This window comes from Triticum dicoccoides, chromosome 1A (genome assembly GCF_002162155.2).
Source record: "Triticum dicoccoides isolate Atlit2015 ecotype Zavitan chromosome 1A, WEW_v2.0, whole genome shotgun sequence".
Classification (NCBI taxonomy): Eukaryota; Viridiplantae; Streptophyta; class Magnoliopsida; order Poales; family Poaceae; genus Triticum; species Triticum dicoccoides.
The window spans coordinates 537,280,861-537,299,126 of NC_041380.1; the positions used below are offsets into that span (position 1 = coordinate 537,280,861).

An 18,266-nucleotide genomic window follows, 5' to 3' on the forward strand; every position below is an offset into this window, starting at 1 on the left:
GGAGTGTCACGGGAGGGAGAGGGAGAGGCCAGGGGCTTGGGTGCGGCTGCCCTCCCTCCCCCCACTATATATAGGGTGCCTAGGGGGGCGCCGGCCCTAGGAGATCCAATCTCCTAGGGGGGCGGCGGCCAAGGGGGTGCCTTGCCCCCCAAGGCAAGGGTGGCGCCCCCACCCCTAGGGTTTCCAACCCTAGGCACAAGGGGAGGCCCAAGGGGGGTGCACCAGCCTACTAGGGGCTGGTTTCCCTCCCTCTTCAGCCCATGGGGCCCTCCGGGATAGGTGGCCCCACCCTGTGGACCCCCGGGACCCTTCCGGTGGTCCCGGTACAATACCGGTGACCCCGAAACCTTCCCGATGGCCGAAACTGGACTTCCTATATATAAATCTTTACCTACGGACCATTCCGGAACTCCTCGTGACGTCCGGGATCTCATCCGGGACTCTGAACAACTTTCAGGTTACCGTGTGCTAATATCTCTACAACCCTAGCGTCACCGAACCTTAAGTGTGTAGACCCTATGGGTTCGGGAGACATGCAGACATGAACGAGAAGCCTCTCTGGTCAATAACCAACAGCGGGATCTGGATACCCATGTTGGCTCCCACATGCTCCACGATGATCTCATCGGATGAACCACGATGTCGAGGATTCAATCAATCCGTATACAATTCCCTTTGTCAATCGGTACGTTACTTGCCCGAGACTCGATCGTCGGTATCCCAATACCTTGTTCAGTCTCATTACCGGCAAGTCACTTTACTCGTACCGTAATGCATGATCCCGTGATCAACCACTTGATCACATTGAGCTCATTATGATGATGCATTACCGAGTGGGCCCAGAGATACCTCTCCGTCATACGGAGTGACAAATCCCAGTCTCGATTCGTGCCAACCCAACAGACACTTTCGGAGATACTTGTAATGTACCTTTATAGTCACCCAGTTACGTTGTGACGTTTGGCACACCCAAGGCACTCCTACGGTATCCGGGAGTTGCACAATCTCATGGTCTAAGGAAATGATACTTGACATTCAGAAAAGCTACAGCAAACGAACTACACGATCTTTGAGCTAAGCTTAGGATTGGGTCTTTTCCATCACATCATTCTACTAATGGTGTGATCCCATTATCAAAGACATCTAATGTCCATAGTCAGGAAACCATGACTATCCTTTGATCAACGAGCTAGTCAACTAGAGGCTCACTAGGGACGTGTTGTGGTCTATGTATTCACACATGTATTACGATTTCCGGATAACACAATTATAGCATGAACAATAGACAATTATCATGAACAAAGAAATATAATAATAACCATTTTATTATTGCCTCTAGGGCATATTTCCAACACTAAAAGTTGAAGCGCCCCTTGATCAATGTAACGTGAAGAATATTTGTATGAGTTGCGTGTAATAGCAACATAGAAATATGGCCGGCGGAGAAAAAGAGGATGATGTAATGGTAAAGAAGAAAAAATGGCCGTTGTTGAACCTGGCATGGACATATCTCTACAATATGAATGTGAGTTGGTTATTTGTTTTCACAAGTTTCTTAATTTTAACTTGTGATGCAATGTCACTGTCCATTGTTTTCTTCATAATAGTTTATTATTTAGTCTATCGGTGTATTATGTATTTGCATGATTGTAAACACACAATGAGGCCATGCTTGTCCATCATCACCAATAACAATCATTGTGGCCATGTATGTGATTTAAGAAGAATAATATATGGTACTATTTGTGTGAGTACAATTTCATAGAAGGATTGACGCCGCTATTTATTTCATGGCGAGCAAAATGTAAAATATTTGTGTGAGTACAATTGCATAGAAGGATTGATAACATGCATTTTCATGTGCACTCGGAGTTAAGCTTACACATAAACCGAGAGTCGGGAAGAGATAAATACATTTTGTTTGAGCTATATGTATCTATATTCCCGTGGTAACGCACGGGCAATTACCTAGTCTAGAATTAAAATATGTCTAGATATATCCATTTTCACGACAAGTAATTTCGGATGGAGGTAGTATACTATGTAACACTCCACACCGAAACACATGGTTACATTGAGAAAGGCAGGGCCGTTCCAAGAACGAGGGGCTTGTGCATCGTACATTCAGGTAAGAATAAGATGCAGTAGTGGTTGATGGAGGCCCTTGATGCATGTTCTACCGACTGGTTCTTCTACACGTAGCCCATTTCAGCTTCTTTTTTCACTTTGGAAATCATATGCGACATAGCCCTTCTCCACTGCACGTTCAGAAGACAGAGTGCTACTCACAAGTCACACAGCGAAAACAAAAAGACAGAGTGCTACTCACAAGTCACACAGCGATCTTCTAGATTGGGCGGCCACGGATGATTTATGTAGAACCTTCACTCATGAGTTTTGCCTCCCGGCTCGTTGTTCAGTGGCTGCATTTGGTTCAGTACGCAGCTGCTTTATACTCAATTGCACTTCACAACCACTGTCACAACGCAAACAATCTCCCTAACAGTGCAGCAGCCTCGTCTCAGTTCAGTTCAGTTCGCCCGACATGCACAGCAGCAAAGCAAGTTCGGGCGCCCGCGGGCCATGGAGCGACGGCGAGACGTCGGCCCTCGTGGACGCCTGGGGCCCGCTGCACCTCCGCCGCAGCCCAGACCCCCTCGGCGTGGAGGAGTGGCGCGTCGTGTGCACCGCCGTCAACGCCCAGCGCGCCGCCGAAGGTTGCCGCTTCAACCGCACCCTCGTCCAGTGCCAGAAGCGCCTCTACACACTCAAGGACCAGTACATGAAGGAGCTCGCCAAGGGGCGGCCGACGTCGGGGTGGCGCCACTTTGCCCGGCTCCGGGCCTTCCTGGCCGACTCGCCTCCTGGCTTCGCCGGCAAGACGCCGGCGGCATCCGTTAAGAAGGAGAAGGCCGCCAAGACGCCGACGGCATCGTCCGTCAAGAAGGAGGAGGTGGAGGAGGAGAGCCCCGGCTTCCCGGCAACGATGCCGGCGACCGTCAAGAATGAGGAGGTGGTCGGCTGTGGTTGTGAGTTGGTTGGGAGAGCGAGGTGTTGTCCGGGGGCGGTGGTGACGAAGCTTGCGGAGGTGTATGAACGCGTGCAGATGAGGAGACTCAACGTCGAGGAGAAGAGGATGGAGAAGATCTCATGTTGCAGCCTGGGACACAAGAAGATGAAGATCGAGAATCCGGAGGAAACTGACGGCAACTAACTTTTCTCATGGCAAAAATAAAATAAAAAAGAACGCTCTCCTCTCTCTTTAGAATTACAGGGTTGCTAAATCTTAGTGGTGCTATGTTCGTGAAATCTTACGTGGAGATCACTGCAAAAAAAATCCTTTTCTTTTTTTTTCTTTTTATATGTTGTATCATTTGACTAAAACTTTGGTTAAATCTAAATCGATTAAGACTTAATTAAATCTTAATCAACTGAGATGGCCGCTCTGACCCCGTAATCGTAAATAAGAACATGTAACCACTGCAAGTCTGCGACGACAAATATACTTGTTCCTTTTCTTCTTCCTTCTTCTTATTAAGTTTTGTTTCTATTTTGCAGACACAGCCACGCAGGGGTTTGATGCATGCATTGTTTGCTGAAATATCCGGAGCAGTGTTTTTTTTCTTTGCAAAAACCAAAGTAGTGTTGCTATACTTTATCTTGTTCTATCTCTCTAAAAAAATGTACCTTTTTCTACACTTAATTTAATTATTATATTTTTGCGGGGAAAAAAATTCCATTCCTTAAGAAGGCCTATCAGTCTTGACAAAGTTTACAAGAACGGAACAACTAAAACTCAGTCGACTGATTTCTTACGAAGTCTCAGTCGATCCCTCGATTGATTTTTTTATGCTAGTTGCTTGTCATGTTTAATTGGCCTGCTAGGATGACGCGGACGGCCGGCCTATTTTTTTTTTTTTGGTCTATTGGGTTGTGGATGGAAATAGACCATGCAAAGTGTAAAGTGTGTTGTTTTGTTTTTTTAGTAGATCAACGTGTCTGTCCTATCTTCCCCTATATCTTTTAGCATGTCTTAATCAATAAACATTTTTATTTTCCTCCACGATGTGGGTCAAGGTTAGCTCATATAATATTTGGTAATGCGATAAACCATTTAATCTATGCGCCAAGATTCGTTCAAATTTGTGTTGCATTTCCTTTTTCCGGTCACAACATTGTGTAATATTTTTTTCAAAATGGATTGAGCCAATTCATTTTGGATTTGCAGGTTAGTTTTCCTTTTGATTTTGGTTGTTTTTGTTTGTTCTTTTAAAATTATTAGCTATTTTCATTCTGCTCATTCTTTTCTTGTTCTCTTTTTCTCTCATAATTCATTCTTTGAAATATGTTTGTGTGCTTTTTTATTTTTTTATTTTTGGCTTTTATTAATTATTAATTGTTCACATTTATTGTCGTCAATTTTGTAACAATACTATCAGCTACATGTACATCTATCCACATGCGACTGCACACATCATATCCGTGTGTAACTATGTTTTTTTATTAATTCGTTATTCTTTAGCCTCGAAGGAAAACTTTGCAGTATGCATATCCGTTAATCCATGCACAAGTAAACACGTCTTACTACACATGCAATTGGTGAAGGAGTGGCCTTTGCGTATATTTCTTTTTTCGTCTAGAGAGGGGGTAGTTGCATGTTTGTCAATAGACACGCAACCGCAAGGGTCGTCCCCGACTACAACTGCATGTCTTCGATGCAACCGCAACCGCAATTCAACGGTTTGTTTGTCGGGAGAGGGGGATAGCTGCATGTCTATCAATAGGCATGCAACTACAAGTGTCGTCCCCGAGTGGAATTGCATGTGTTTAATGCGACTTCAACTTTGTGATGTTTTGTCGGGAAGGGAGAAGTTGCATGTTTGCCACTAGGCATGTAACTGCAAGTGTCACTCCCACTGCAACTCTCTGTTGTTTTCTTCAGGGAGGCAGTTGCATGTCTGTCATTAGGCATGCAACTCCATGCCCACACACCCCGATCGAAACTGACCTTTGTTTTTTCTTTTGTTAGTGGGTTATGCAAGAGGTGTACAGTTGCATGTCCAACACTAGGCTTTGCAGCAACGAGTGTCGCCCCATCTACAACTGCATGTCTCCCTCCTGGCTGCAATTGGTCTTGTGTTTTTGTCGGAGGACGGCAGGAGAGGGATGGCAGTTGCATGTCCGATACTAGGCGTTGGGAGATATGGGGCCCAATTGCATGTCCCATGCTAGGCATGCAACTGCATGTCTTCTACCTTGGTCGCAACTGCATGTCTTATAACTTGGTTGCAACTCGACTTCCATTTCTTGTCGTACGGGGAGAGGCGCCATTTGTGTGCCCTACACTAGACATGCAATTGCATGCCTTCTAACTTGGTCGCAACTGGGGACCTTGATTTTCTGAGAGAGAGAGAGAGAGAGAGGCCCAGTTACATGGCCCACACCAGGCACATAACTGCATGTCTTCGAGCATGGTCGCAACTACATGTCTTATAATTTGGCTGCAACTCGACCTTTTCTGTTTGTCGGATGAGGTGAGGGGCCAGAATAGGCACACAACTACATGTCTTTTCTAACCTGGTTGCATTTTTGTAAGCGCCTTTGTTTTGTTGGAGGTGGCAGCGGCAAGAGAGTGGGGGAGGGGGCAATTGTAGTCATGCAATTGCATGTCTTCCAACATGTTCGCAACTACATGTCTTCAAACTTGGTTGCAACCCATCTTGTTTTTGTCGGATGACGAGAGGGAGCAGTTTGCATGTCCCACTCTAGGCACGCAAGTGCATATCTTCTAACTTGGTTGCAATTGGGTCCCTTGTTTGTCAGAGGGGCGGCATCAAGAGAGAGGGGGGGCACTTGCATGCTCAAATGTAGTCATGCAATTGCATGTCTTCTAACTTTGGTCGCAACTTGACTTTTTCTTCTGTCGGGCAAGGAGAGGGGTCAGTCGCATGTCTCCCAACATGGTCGCAACTTGACATTTTTTGTCGGATGAGGAGATGGGCCAGTTGCATGTCCACGATAGGCACGCAACTGCATCTTTTCTAACTTGGTTGCAACTGTAAGCGACTTCCATTGTTTTATCGGAGGGGGCGATGACAAGTGACAGGGGCACTTGCATGCTTAAATGTAATCATGCAACTGCATGTCTTCCAATATGGTCGCCACTACGTGTCTTCTAACTTGGTTGCAACACGACCTTTTTTGTTTTTTGTCGGATGAGGTGAGGGGCCAGTTGCATGTCGCAGAATAGGCACACAACTGCATGTCTTCTAACTTGGTTGCATTTTGTAAGCGCCTTTGTTTTGTCGGAGAGGGCGGCAGCAAGAGAGAAGCATGTCCAACTATAGCCACACAACTGATCTCACAACTAGCTTTGTTATTTTCTCACAGTGGGGAGTGGGCATTTTTCAAGATATTTTGGTCTTTTTTTTTATTTTTTAAAAATCATGTACACATTTTTTTTGCATTGAATTTTTCCCCAAGGAACCACAACAAAAAATTAATTTGCTTTTGTGGAAGAAAGAGCATATTAAAGCTGAAATAGTTACTTTTGTCTAGATCCAGGGACACATAAATGTTTTGTTGTGGTGGAATGGAGTATCTATAGACGGTGTGCTGCTCTTTTTTCTGTTTGAAGTCTCTGGAATGTGGACCCAGGCTCAACATCTTTCTAGAGGTCACCCCAATGGTATTGTTTGAACTGAGAGACGAGCGGGGACAAAGAGAGAACAAGCGAGGAAGGAAGCCGCATCACGGGGGTGGGCACATCGAAGCTTTCCGCGGCGGAAGTCCTCGGTGACAGGATGCTCGGCGACGCGAGCGCCCCTCCAGACTCCAGTATGTGAATTTATTTCAATTTTTCATTTTTGATTTTGTAGTTTCTGTTTTTATTTCTATTTCTATTTTATGTTTTGGATTTGTGTTATTGTTCTTTTTCTAATTTAGTGATGTTTTGGATATTTATCTAAAAAATAATGCCACTCGTTTTTGCGCACACGTGGACCACACATTTTTTTCTTAATTTATTTTTCTTCTTCTTTGTGGCAAAAATATGTGCTCAAAGAAATACAAACATGCTACATTCTTTTAGAACAACTACACTTTTTGTATGCATTATGTTTGTTTGAGACACACTACAGTGCAAATCGACTGGGAGAGCTGACACAGACACCCATATATTTGACAGCCTAAATACAAACAAAGAAAAGAAAATAAACCAATCTAAAAGAAAGAGAACAAAAAACAATAGAAGGCTGCCCACGTACAAGCAAGAAGAAAAAAAGCCCAACACGAGACAAGCAATTTGGAAGAACAAAATAAAGGCAAAAGCAGCCCACATAAGAAGACAAGAAAAAAAAAGACAAAAGAAAGCCATGTACACGTTAAACAAGCCCAAAGGGAAACGAAGGAACGACAAAGAAATCGAATCGGGCATCTGCAGAACGCTGACATCAGTCGACTTAGACTTCTCGACTGAGTTCTAGACAGACCTTTATAAGAATGTCTGGTCCTCCTGCAAACCAGACTGTCGTACGTGGGGTACTACGGCCATACGCGGCCAACTCATGACCAACGACTACATTGCAAAAAAGTGTACCTTGTTCTACACTTAATTTAATTATTACTGGGACTGTGATTGTACTGCTATCTATGTGACCGACCCCTAAATTTTAGATTTTGATGGGATAAATTAATCAGATTTACAATTCTTATCTAGATGAGAATTAGTTATCTTTGCACATGTGCTGTGCCGCGGCCCATTGCTCGTTGGCATGCTCTTTGTCAGTTTTATTTATTTGACCGTTAGGTTATTGACCCATTGACCGGTTTGACCATTGAATTTTTAAGAAAGTTCATGGCAATGAAAAAGGTTCGTAGATTTCGAAAAAGTTCACTAATTCGAAAAAAGTCCACAAATTCTAGAATTTTTGAAAATCATGAATTTGAACTTGAAAGAAAACATGAATTCAAAAATGTTCATGAATTGAAAAAAATCACACTTCTAAAGAAAGTCCACTAGTCTGAAAAAGTTCATGAAGTTAAAAATAGTTCGTGCATCTGAAAAAAAAAGTTTCACTAATATGAAAAAGTTAATTGATTTTGAAAAAAGTTCACGTATTTGAGAAAAATGTTCATGAACTGTAAGTTCATGATTTGGAAAAAAGGTGAACGGAAAAAAGAAAAATTGTAAGAAAACCGGTCAAACAAACACATAAAACCAGCAGGAAAAAAACGACTGAAAGCCACCCGAAGCTTCCCAAAACCATAAAAGAAAAAACGGGAGCCAGCGTCCCCGCTCGAGCTTTAGGGCCAGTTCTTTTCGGCGATTCTCCCAGAATCGCCCCCCTCTCCAGCTTCTCCCAGAATCGCCACTCCATATTTTTTTTACAATCTTATCTAGTTAAGGTCTAATTAGCTAGGATTGTAAAAAACATATGGAGTGATGATTCTGGGAGAAGCTGGGGAGGGGGGCGATTCTGGTAGAATCGCCCAAAAGAACTGGCCCTTACAGTTCACGCGTAATGCTTTGGAGGGCCTGGCCCATCAATATAACGGGCGCCAAATAGGAAATGCGGCCACACTGTCACTGGTTCAGCATGGCCTAGTGAAGTGCTCTGAGTTTCTTTTTCTTTTTTGAAAGGATCAGTGCTCTGAGCTTGGTTACCATGTGGTGCTTTCCCTGAAAAGGAGGTCGAGTGGAGCCTAGTCCAAGGCCGCAAAGAAAGATGATGCACCCAAATAGGAAAAGCACTGGATGATCTTACCCTGTTGTGTCCACTAATGGCCTTACATGTCTACACCCAAGCTAAGCCTGACCACAAGGTTCCAAGTTTTAATTGGTGAAGTTCAGATTTTGTCCAGTACGGAAATTGAAATGGCACCCATTGTTTCTCAGAACTCTTTTTTGTTCGAACAAAAAACTTCCGGTCTATTGATCTTCAATCATGACCTTACAACGAACACCAGAAATAATAAAAATTACATCCAGATCCTTAGATCATCTAGCGACGACTACAAGCACTGAAGCGAGCAGAAGGCACGCCGTCGTCATCGCCCCTCCCTCGTCGGAGCTGGACAAAACTTGTTGTAGTAGACAGTCGAGAAATTGAAGTGCTAAGACCCCATAGGACCGGCGCAGCAGAACAGCAACCGCCGCCGATGAAGAATAGTGTAGATCAGAAGGATCCAATCTGAAGACACACGAACTCGTTTGAACAGCAAATGATCGCACTAGTTTTGAACATACGTATGCTAGACTACTAATTTTCAAAGATTTTTCTTAAAGAAGGTCAAGCTTAACCTCTCACAATATACAATATCCTCCATAGGCTCCTCAAACCAATACCTTGTCACGGAAAATTTTGTTAGCCTAGCAAGTTCATGAGCAACCTTATTTGCTTCCCTATTACAATGCTCAAACCTAGTAATCGAAAAATCACAAGCCATAAAGTAGCAATCATCGAACACTGCCGCCGCCGCTTCCGTTGATGTCCTCAATTCTTCATCGTGGCAATCACTTCCATATTGTCAGAGTTGACAATAGGGCGATTGCAACCCACCTTCTGTGCAAGGAGTAAGCCAAACCTAAGAGCCAATACTTCTGTTGTTACTACATCAGCACACTAATCCTTCCTCCAATTTCCGCCAACAATGAACCTTCCTTTATCATCTCTGAGAATAGCCTCTGTCGTGCCCCTAAGCATACCATGATCAAAAGAAGCATCAACATTCGGTTTAACAAAAACCCACAGGAGGAGTAGTCCATCCCCCTATTTTACCGGTTGCCTTAGGGGAGTTGGTATTAACATAGTTTGCCGTTATAGCACGAGCCCCCATCGAAGTTTGATGGGCATCTTGAAACTTTTCTTCATGAACCAGTTTACGTATATCCCACCATAAATACCAAGCTGTTATAGCGATCACTTTACGTGTGTTCTGGAGACCAAATATAGATAATTCTTGGTCTGGCATAAGGAGTAAAAATTCAAAAATTGCCTCTCCCGGTCGATCGACGGCACAAGCTCTATTGATCACCTCATGCAATCCTAACTTGTCCCAAACCTCATTCGCCTTCTGACATAGAAACAAGATGTGTTTTGTGTCTTTTGGCCCATTTGAGCATGATGGGCAGATGGGCAAAACTTTCATGTGTCTATTAGTAAGCGTAACATGGCACGGGAGGGTCCATGTAATGTACGCAAATGAAAAAAAAAATACCTTTGCCGGACAAGATAGTTTCGAGATCTTCCCCGGGATAGGATTAACATTGGTTCTATCCATACCATTTGTATGTTGCAATTTTCTCTTATGTTGTTGGTTCCATTCCTCCAAATAAGCCAATCGAATAGTGAACAAGCCATTTTTTGTGCAACTCCAAGCAATGAAATCTGGCATATTATGCATAGGGAGGGGATCTCGAGCACCCTTTGTGCATTAATTGGCCACAATGTTTGTCTCACCAATTCTTCATCCCAAGAATTTATGAATGGATCAATAAAATCAGAGGCCTTTGACAGAAGATGCGCCCTTCTACAGTAATAATTTTCTTATTTGCACAATTCGGGATCCATGCATCTTTTCAAATATCAATATTTTGACCATTTCCAATTCGCCACATATATAAACATTCTTTAGAGAGTTAACTCCTACCATGATCCTTTGCAAGGTAAAAGAGGAACCCTTTTTTGGACTTGCATTCATTAAACCGCCACCTAAAAAATATTTAGCTCCTAAGATTGCAGCACATAAAGATTACAGGTTATCAATCAGCCGCTATGCTTGCTTGGCTAACAAAGCCAGATTACCGCTTGGCATGAGTGGTTCGCTATCTTAAAAAAAAGTTAGATGGAAACAATGTATATCCTGGAAGCCCACGCCTCCTTGGTCTTTTGGGACAAATATCTTCCACCACGTCATCCAATGCATCCTCTTTTAATTGTCCTTGTCATCCCCACCAAAATTGTGATATTGCGTCAATGAATTCTTTGCAATTTTTTAGGAATTTTAAAGATGGATATAGAATAAGTTAGGATAGCTTGTATAACAGATTTTAGTAGAATTTCCTTTCCTCCAACAAATAATAATTTTTCTTTCCATCCACTAATTTTTGTAATATTTTGATTAATTAGATCCCCGAAAAAAAGAAAGGTAACATACAAGCTACTCCCGAGTTCACAAAGTATTTATAGCAGATATTTTTCATAAAACGACTTCATGTATTTATAGGCGATGCATACTGCCGTTCGTAATCACTTCTTCGAAAGAACAATAGTGCCATCACAAACACTCTCAACACATTAATGGTCCCGGTGGAACTCCATGGCGGGAAAGGCAAATATCAGATGCAAGTTAAAGCCGAACAGTGTTACAAAAGAAGGACCACGGTGATACGCTACGCCCAATCACGGGCGAACAGGCATGGCCATAAGTGGAAGCAACAAAAGCAAAGCAGACATGAAGCAGAGCACATCAAAGGACAAGCACAAGAGCACTACGCCCATATGTAGCAAAGCCATTAGTAACCAGACCACACCTGTTGGAAAGGCTCCGACACACATCAAACTTTCACCGCATGTCAACTGTTAGCGGCCAGTGAACCGGCCAATGCAAAGTTCGGTTCATGGATCGATCCCTAGTGCTACTACTACTGTACATTTGACCAAACAGATCGGCGGGATCGAGGATCGGCGGGGGTATAACTATGCAGAGGACATGCTCATTTTGTTTGTTGATGTGACATTACGAGTCATGGAAACATACAAGCTGCCCCGCGAAAAAGAAAGGAAATATACAAGTTAGGTGTTGATTTCACAAGTATTTATAGCGTATATTTTTCATAAAATGACTTCAAGTATTTATAGCCACCCCGCAAAAAAGGTATTTATAGGCAATAAGAGCATCTACAGCCGGGCGTCTAAAACCCTCCTCAAACGCCCGGGCAGGTCGCCTGGTCACTGATCGATCATGAATTTTCGACCCAAATGGACGCCTCAAACGGGCCTCAAACACCCGGGCTGACCGGCACCCCTCATATCCAACCCAAATATGGAGCAGATATGCGGGCGCCCGGACACGTCCACCACGTCTGACTGACGAATGGGTCCTAGCCGGAAACACCCTAAAACCCGGCAATCCAAAGCTCGTCTCCTTAGTTGGACCGGTAGCGCCTCGTGGTGCAACTCCAGCGGCCGCGTAGTGCCTAGCCCAGCTATTTAAGTCGACCGACGGTATCAAAACCCTACCATCCATCCATATTTTCCTCCTTCTATACACCACCGCCTCTTTCCACCCCATCCGTCCGCCTAGTAGCCATGCCCCCATGCCGCCAGGTGAGGAGCGAGCCATTTCTGACGCCGGAGCGTCGGCTCGAACTCCTTGGGCATATCCGGACGCGAAGCCCGGATCGTTGCGGGGTTGTCTCCGGATGCAGTGGATCCGGAGGAGGAGTTTTGGAGGTGGAGGAGGAGGAGGAGGTGGAGGAGGAGGGGAAGGATGATGATGTGGGAGATGCTGGCGACACGGATCTGCAGGCGGAGCAGCAGGCCATCCTCGATTCCCTCCGGCCGGAGTCGGCAGCGGAGGCCAGACGCCGTCACCGGCAAGAGATGGAGGCGGAGATGCCCGCCTACATGGATGAGGTCGAGCAGGAGGAGGATGAGCTGGAGCCCTCCTACCCGCCCGTCCAGTCGGCGCCCGGCACCGTCGTCGTGGACATCTCCAATGACGAAGAGTAGCTAGTGTAGTACATAGGATTGTTTTGCATGCTTTGTATGGATTTAGGGGAGAAAATATGAGAGAGGCAGATGCAAAGTGACTAATTTAAGGCGTGACCGGTCACTATCCACGGACGCGCCCGATCGCGTCCTCGGGGGTTTAAAGGGCCGGATTTGCAAAGTCCAGTTGTAGGTGCTCTAAGAGCATCTACAGACGGACATAGCAAATATGAACCCCTAAATGCCCATGGACGCGCCCGGTCAGTGACGGGGCGTGTCCGTTTTGAGCCCCTATTTGCCACACTTCTTATTTTTCTTCTCATATGTCCAGCCACTTGCACATGATTGTTGGAGATAAGAAAGAGAAATAAAAGAATGAATAAAGAAAGAGAAAAGGTGGTCCGGGGTGGAGCCACGTCCTACGTGGCGGAATGCCCAGGCGCGTCCGCGAGCCCTCATATCCTCCCCATATTTGAGATGGATACGAGGGTTCACAGACAGCCCGGGCGTATAGGGATGATACAAGGGGTCCGGTTCGGTCATGTTTTTCCTTCTCTCTCCTGTCCGGTCACTAATCGGGCGCGTCCACGGGCGTATGAGAGATGGTTTGAGGCACCCGGCTGTAGATTCTCTAAGGCCAACTCCAGCGCATGACCCCAAGCGGACTTCTGTTTTGCCCGGATTATGTCCGTTTGGGTAGGGCAATGGGGCCGTGTCCGGGCCTGTCTTGGGATGCGGCGGCTGTGCGCCCAACATGCGGTCGCATCCTGTCCGTCATGGCCAAAAATGCCCATGTATTCATATTTCAATGTTCAAAACTAGTTTGCACGTCCAAATATTAATTGTCTGAAAATAAAAATAGTTTTACAACCCAATCGAAGTTGTCTCTCATAAAATAGTTTTACAACCAAATCGAAATTGTCTTGAATGAACATAAGAACCAATACATCTATTGGTTGCCAATGTGAGTCTACACGTACTCAATCAAATCATTTTGAAAATCCAAATGAGTGTGTCAATCACGCAGTTCACGATGAAATTGGGCAAGCTGTTCAAACATGGCCGGTTCTTGGTGCAGGGGCTCAACATTTTCACCTTGAAAATCAAATCCTTGGTCGAAGATGCTGTTATCACGCTCATCCTTGATGATCATGTTGTGCATGATCACACAAGCAATCATGCATCACCTCCCAAAGCTTCCCCTTCATCCCATGTCAGTGCAGGGTTTCGAATGACCCCCCATCGGGATTGAAGCACACCAAAAGCACGTTCCACATCCTTTCTAGGACTCTCTTGCATTTGGGAAAATCTCTTTCTCTTCTCACCTTGGGGGTTCGAGATTGTCTTCACAAAAGTTGACCACTCAAGATATATACCATCAGCTAGGTAGTATCCCTTGTTGCACTGGTGGTCGTTGATCTCAAAGTTGACAGGTGGGGAGTGGCCTTCTGCAAGCCTTGCGAAGACTGTAGAACGCGGCAGCACGTTGATATCATTGTGAGAACCTGCCATGTCGAAGAAAGAATGACATATCCAAAGATCCTGCGAAGCCACCGCTTTTAATATGACAGTGCATGCTTTAACATGCCCCTTGTACTGGCCCTGCCAAGCAAATGGACAGTTCTTTCACTCCCAATGCATACAATCTATGCTGCCAAGCATGCCTGGAAAACCTCTAGTTGCGTTGGTTGCCAACAACCTTTCTGTATCAGCGGCATTTGGCTGCCTCAAGTACTCAGGGCCAAACACTGCCACTACGGCCTTGCAGAAGTTGTATAGTGAAAGCAGACATGTGGACTCACTCATACACACATACTCATCCACCAGATCGCCTGGAATTCCATATGCAAGTATGCCGATGGTCGCGGTGCATTTCTGGTAAGAGGAGAATCCAAGCTTGGCAAGGGCATCCGTCTTGCACTCGAAGTATGGATCATGAGCAACCACTCTCTCTCGGATACGATTGAACAGATGCCTTGTCATACGAAAATCACAACGGAATTTATCCGGCTTGAAGAGCGGGGTGTTGGCAAAGTAATCGGTATAGAGCAGGGCATGGCCTCTCTCTTTGTTGCGGTCCAGGTTGGGAGCATGGCCAGGGACTGACCCCCTGTACCGAGGAAGCTGCCGTTCAATGTCGTCGTGAACGACCAGTGCAGCCACCACAAGATCTTCGTCATCCAAGGACGAATTGTCCGATGAATAAATGAAGTGGTGGAAGAAAAATTCATCTCCACTGTCCATACCTTTGTGGGCAAAGTGTCAAACATCTTGCGGTCGTGGTGGCAAAGAGGTCGCGATGATCACCTCGATGCAGCAGGGGTGGTTGGCGGCTGGCTACTGGCCGCTCTAGAGCACTGGGCAGAAGCTGCCATGGTCTATATCTGTCGCCAGCAGTCGTATCCCGTCGGGCACCGGCTACGACGGCGACGACCAAATCTCCTCCAAGCGACGGCCAAAACTCCTACGAATGCGCGGGTGTGGTGGCGGCCATGTCGAGACATGGTTTGGTATGGACGGCCGGGGAGGGGGGTGAGCAGTGAGGAGGCGGCCGGAGAATAGTGGCGGCGCCGGTGGCGGGTTGGGGTGGGGGAGAGCGGGTGGAGGCGTTGGAGGTGAATGGACTGCTAGTGTCCCCGACAGGTGGGCCACGAAGAGGACAAGGGCGTGCGTCCAGCCCGTTCGCGCGATGTCCGTTTCACTCCAAACCCGGCGCAAGTTTGGGCCGGAAATGAGTCAAAAACGGACGAAATTCGGACATTTCTCCGTTTGTGGCCGCGTGTTGGGCCGCGCTATTCATCCGTTCTATCCCAAACGAACGCATCCAGACAAGATGAGGTCGCGCGCTGGAGTTGGCCTAACATATTGCGGTTTGTAATCACTTCTTAGAAAGAACAATAGTGCCATCATAAACACTCTCAAGGCTCAAGACATTATGATCCCGGTGGAACTCCATGGCGGGAAGGCAAATGCTATCAGATGCAAGTTAAAGCCTTAAAGCCGAACAGTGTTACTATGAAAAAAGGACCACGGTGATACGCTACGCCCAATCACGGACGAACAGGCTTGGCCATAAGTGGAAGCAACAAAAGCAAAGCAGACATGAAGCAGAGCACAGCAAAGGACAAGCACAAGAGCAGAGCACTACTACCATATATAGAAAAGCCATTAGTAACCAGACCACACCTGTTGGAAAGGCTCCGACACACATCAAACTTTCACCGCACGTCAACTGTTAGCGGCCAGTGAGCCGGCCAATGCAAGCTCGGTTCATGGATCCACCCCTAGTGCTACCACTACTGTACATTTGACCACACAGATCGGCGGGATCGAGGTTCGCCCCAGCGCCGCGCCCAGCGGCACCGGCCACCGCGGCATCGGCATGCAGCATGGCAGGACGCCCACGCCCCCGGTCCAAGCTTAGGTACGTAGCTTTACATCCGGCCAGGTCACCCATGGGCCACGGCGTACGGAGGCCGGCATGGCCGGAGCAATCAGCAGCTCCCGTCGTGTACGTGCGTCGACACGTACGAAAGCTCCCAAGGAAGTATGTCGCGGCGATGTATGCCGTACGTTGGCCGGCTAGGACCGGTGGCGGTCGGCGTGTGGCGTGGCGACAGGTGGCGCCTCGAAGGGGGCCAGCCGGTTGTCGCCGAGGCGAGAGCGGTAGGCCGCCTTCTTGTACTCTCCCCATGTGAAGTCCCTGTAGAGGGGCAAGCTCTGCGTCCCCGCCAGCAGCTGCGGCAGCGGTGCAATCCTCTGCGCCAGCGGTGGCCCGCCGAAGTAGATCATCGACATGCGCGACTTGGGCCCGTTGCCGGCCACCACCCGGTGCCGCACGCTCCTCAGCCTCCCGTTCGTCAGAACCTGCACCGACCCCGACCGATTGGTTAATCATTGTTCCTGTCGCCGCCGTACGCCGGTCGTCGTCGGTCCGTCCGTCCGCCGGTGCATGGGATGGGCCTGAGGGAAGGAATGTGTGTACCTGGAGGGAGTCGCCGACGTTGACGAAGAAGGAGTCGCGGTTGGGCGGGACGGACACCCAGCGCCCGTCGTGGAGGGCGACCTGGAGCCCGGGCGTGCCGTTGGAGTGCAGGATTGACACCAGCTGCGGGTCCGTGTGCTCGCCGAACCCGGTCACGCTGCAGTTGGGCGGGAGCCCCTGCAGCAGCGGGCACGGCGGGTAGTGATTCACCCGGAACACCTGGTCGCTCGCCGCGTCGCCCGTCACCATGTCCGCCAGCGCGCCCCGCGGCGACACGCCCAGCCCTTCCGCCACCATCTCCAGCACCGTCCTCGCCAGCCCGCGCATGGCGCCCACGTAGTCGTTGATCGCGTCCCTCAGCGCCGACGTCGGCGCCGGGGAGGCCTTGGAGAGCGCGTCGCGCTCGATGGCGAGGAGGAGGTACTCGACCCACCCCATGTCGCCATTGCGCCCGATGCGCTTGCTCCCGTACCCGAACGGGTCGGCGGGGCCCGACGCGTCCTTGTCCGCCTGCGACGACGCGAAGAACCGGACGGCCTCCGCCTCCAGCCGGTCCACCACGCCCGCCGGCACGCCGTGGTTCACGACGCTGAAGAACCCGTAGCGCTCACACGCGCGCACCACGTCCGCCGCGGCGCCGGGGCCGGACAGGTCCACGGCCGGGACGCCCGAGAAGCTCTCCCACGCCTCCGGCGTCCTCAGCAGCGCGATCTGCTCCAGCGCCGCCGGCTTCGCGAGGACCACCATTGCCAAGAAACAGAGCAGAGCTGGGCCAAGCAAATAAGCAGGGCAAGCGATCGATCCCCGAACCAGGCAGGGCCGACAAGCTACTACTATCGCAACAGTGGCGCACTGGTGATGAGAACTCGAGCTGTGGTGGCGCACGAGTGGGAGATGGGGAGTGAGGAGGGCGTTCATGGCGCGCGCGTATATATAGTGGTGGCGTGGGGGGAGGAGGTCGCCGATGGCAGTGGCGGTTGCCAGTGGGCGCGCGGGGGGCCGAAGAGGCGGCGACGTACGTACGCGGCGGGAATGCGGGTAGAGAAACGAATGGGAGGGAATGGACAACGTTGGTAGGAGCTGTTCACCCCGTGTCGTGTGGGTGCACGCATCGGTCGACTGACCTGTCTCGACTGCCTTTTCCGTATTGAGTGAGCCCGGAGTTGCCGCGAACTGAATCCCCGGCGTGGCGATTAGCCGGGAGGGGCGACGTGTGCCGATGCCATCCGCCGGTGCGCTGGGGTCCGGGAATGAGGAGGGTGATGGGTGCTGTGGCCGATGCTACGCTGCTCAATCATGCATGGACCGACGGGCGGTGTTCCTGTGCGCACATGTGTCTTTCTTTTCCAACTCGTGCTCCTATACGAAGCCTGTTGCCAAGGGCTTCCTATCTTCTTCTCCTTTCTATTCCTATTCCCGGTTAGGGGCATCTCCAACCCATATTCTCAAACTGCCCGCATACATCTAAATCATGCAGTCCGGACATGTTGTGTCATCTAACGCGGGTTTGTATCAGCCTGCCTAGTGGTCCTAACGCATTTTCCACTGCAAAACTGAGACAAAGTTTT

The 18,266-nt window shown here is 48.2% G+C and overlaps 1 protein-coding gene across 1 annotated transcript; it reads right to left on the minus strand.

Annotated features, from left to right (window-relative positions):
- Positions 1-15,835: 15,835 nt before the first annotated feature.
- LOC119286882 (gibberellin 2-beta-dioxygenase 3-like) lies at positions 15,836-17,620 on the minus strand. The gene is made up of 2 exons (XM_037566354.1): positions 16,699-17,620; positions 15,836-16,580 (listed from the first exon to the last, which is right to left on the minus strand). Exons 1-2 carry the CDS (start codon positions 17,614-17,616, stop codon positions 16,296-16,298), a joined length of 1,203 nt encoding a protein of 400 aa, XP_037422251.1. The 5' UTR covers positions 17,617-17,620; the 3' UTR covers positions 15,836-16,295.
- Positions 17,621-18,266: the final 646 nt, after the last annotated feature.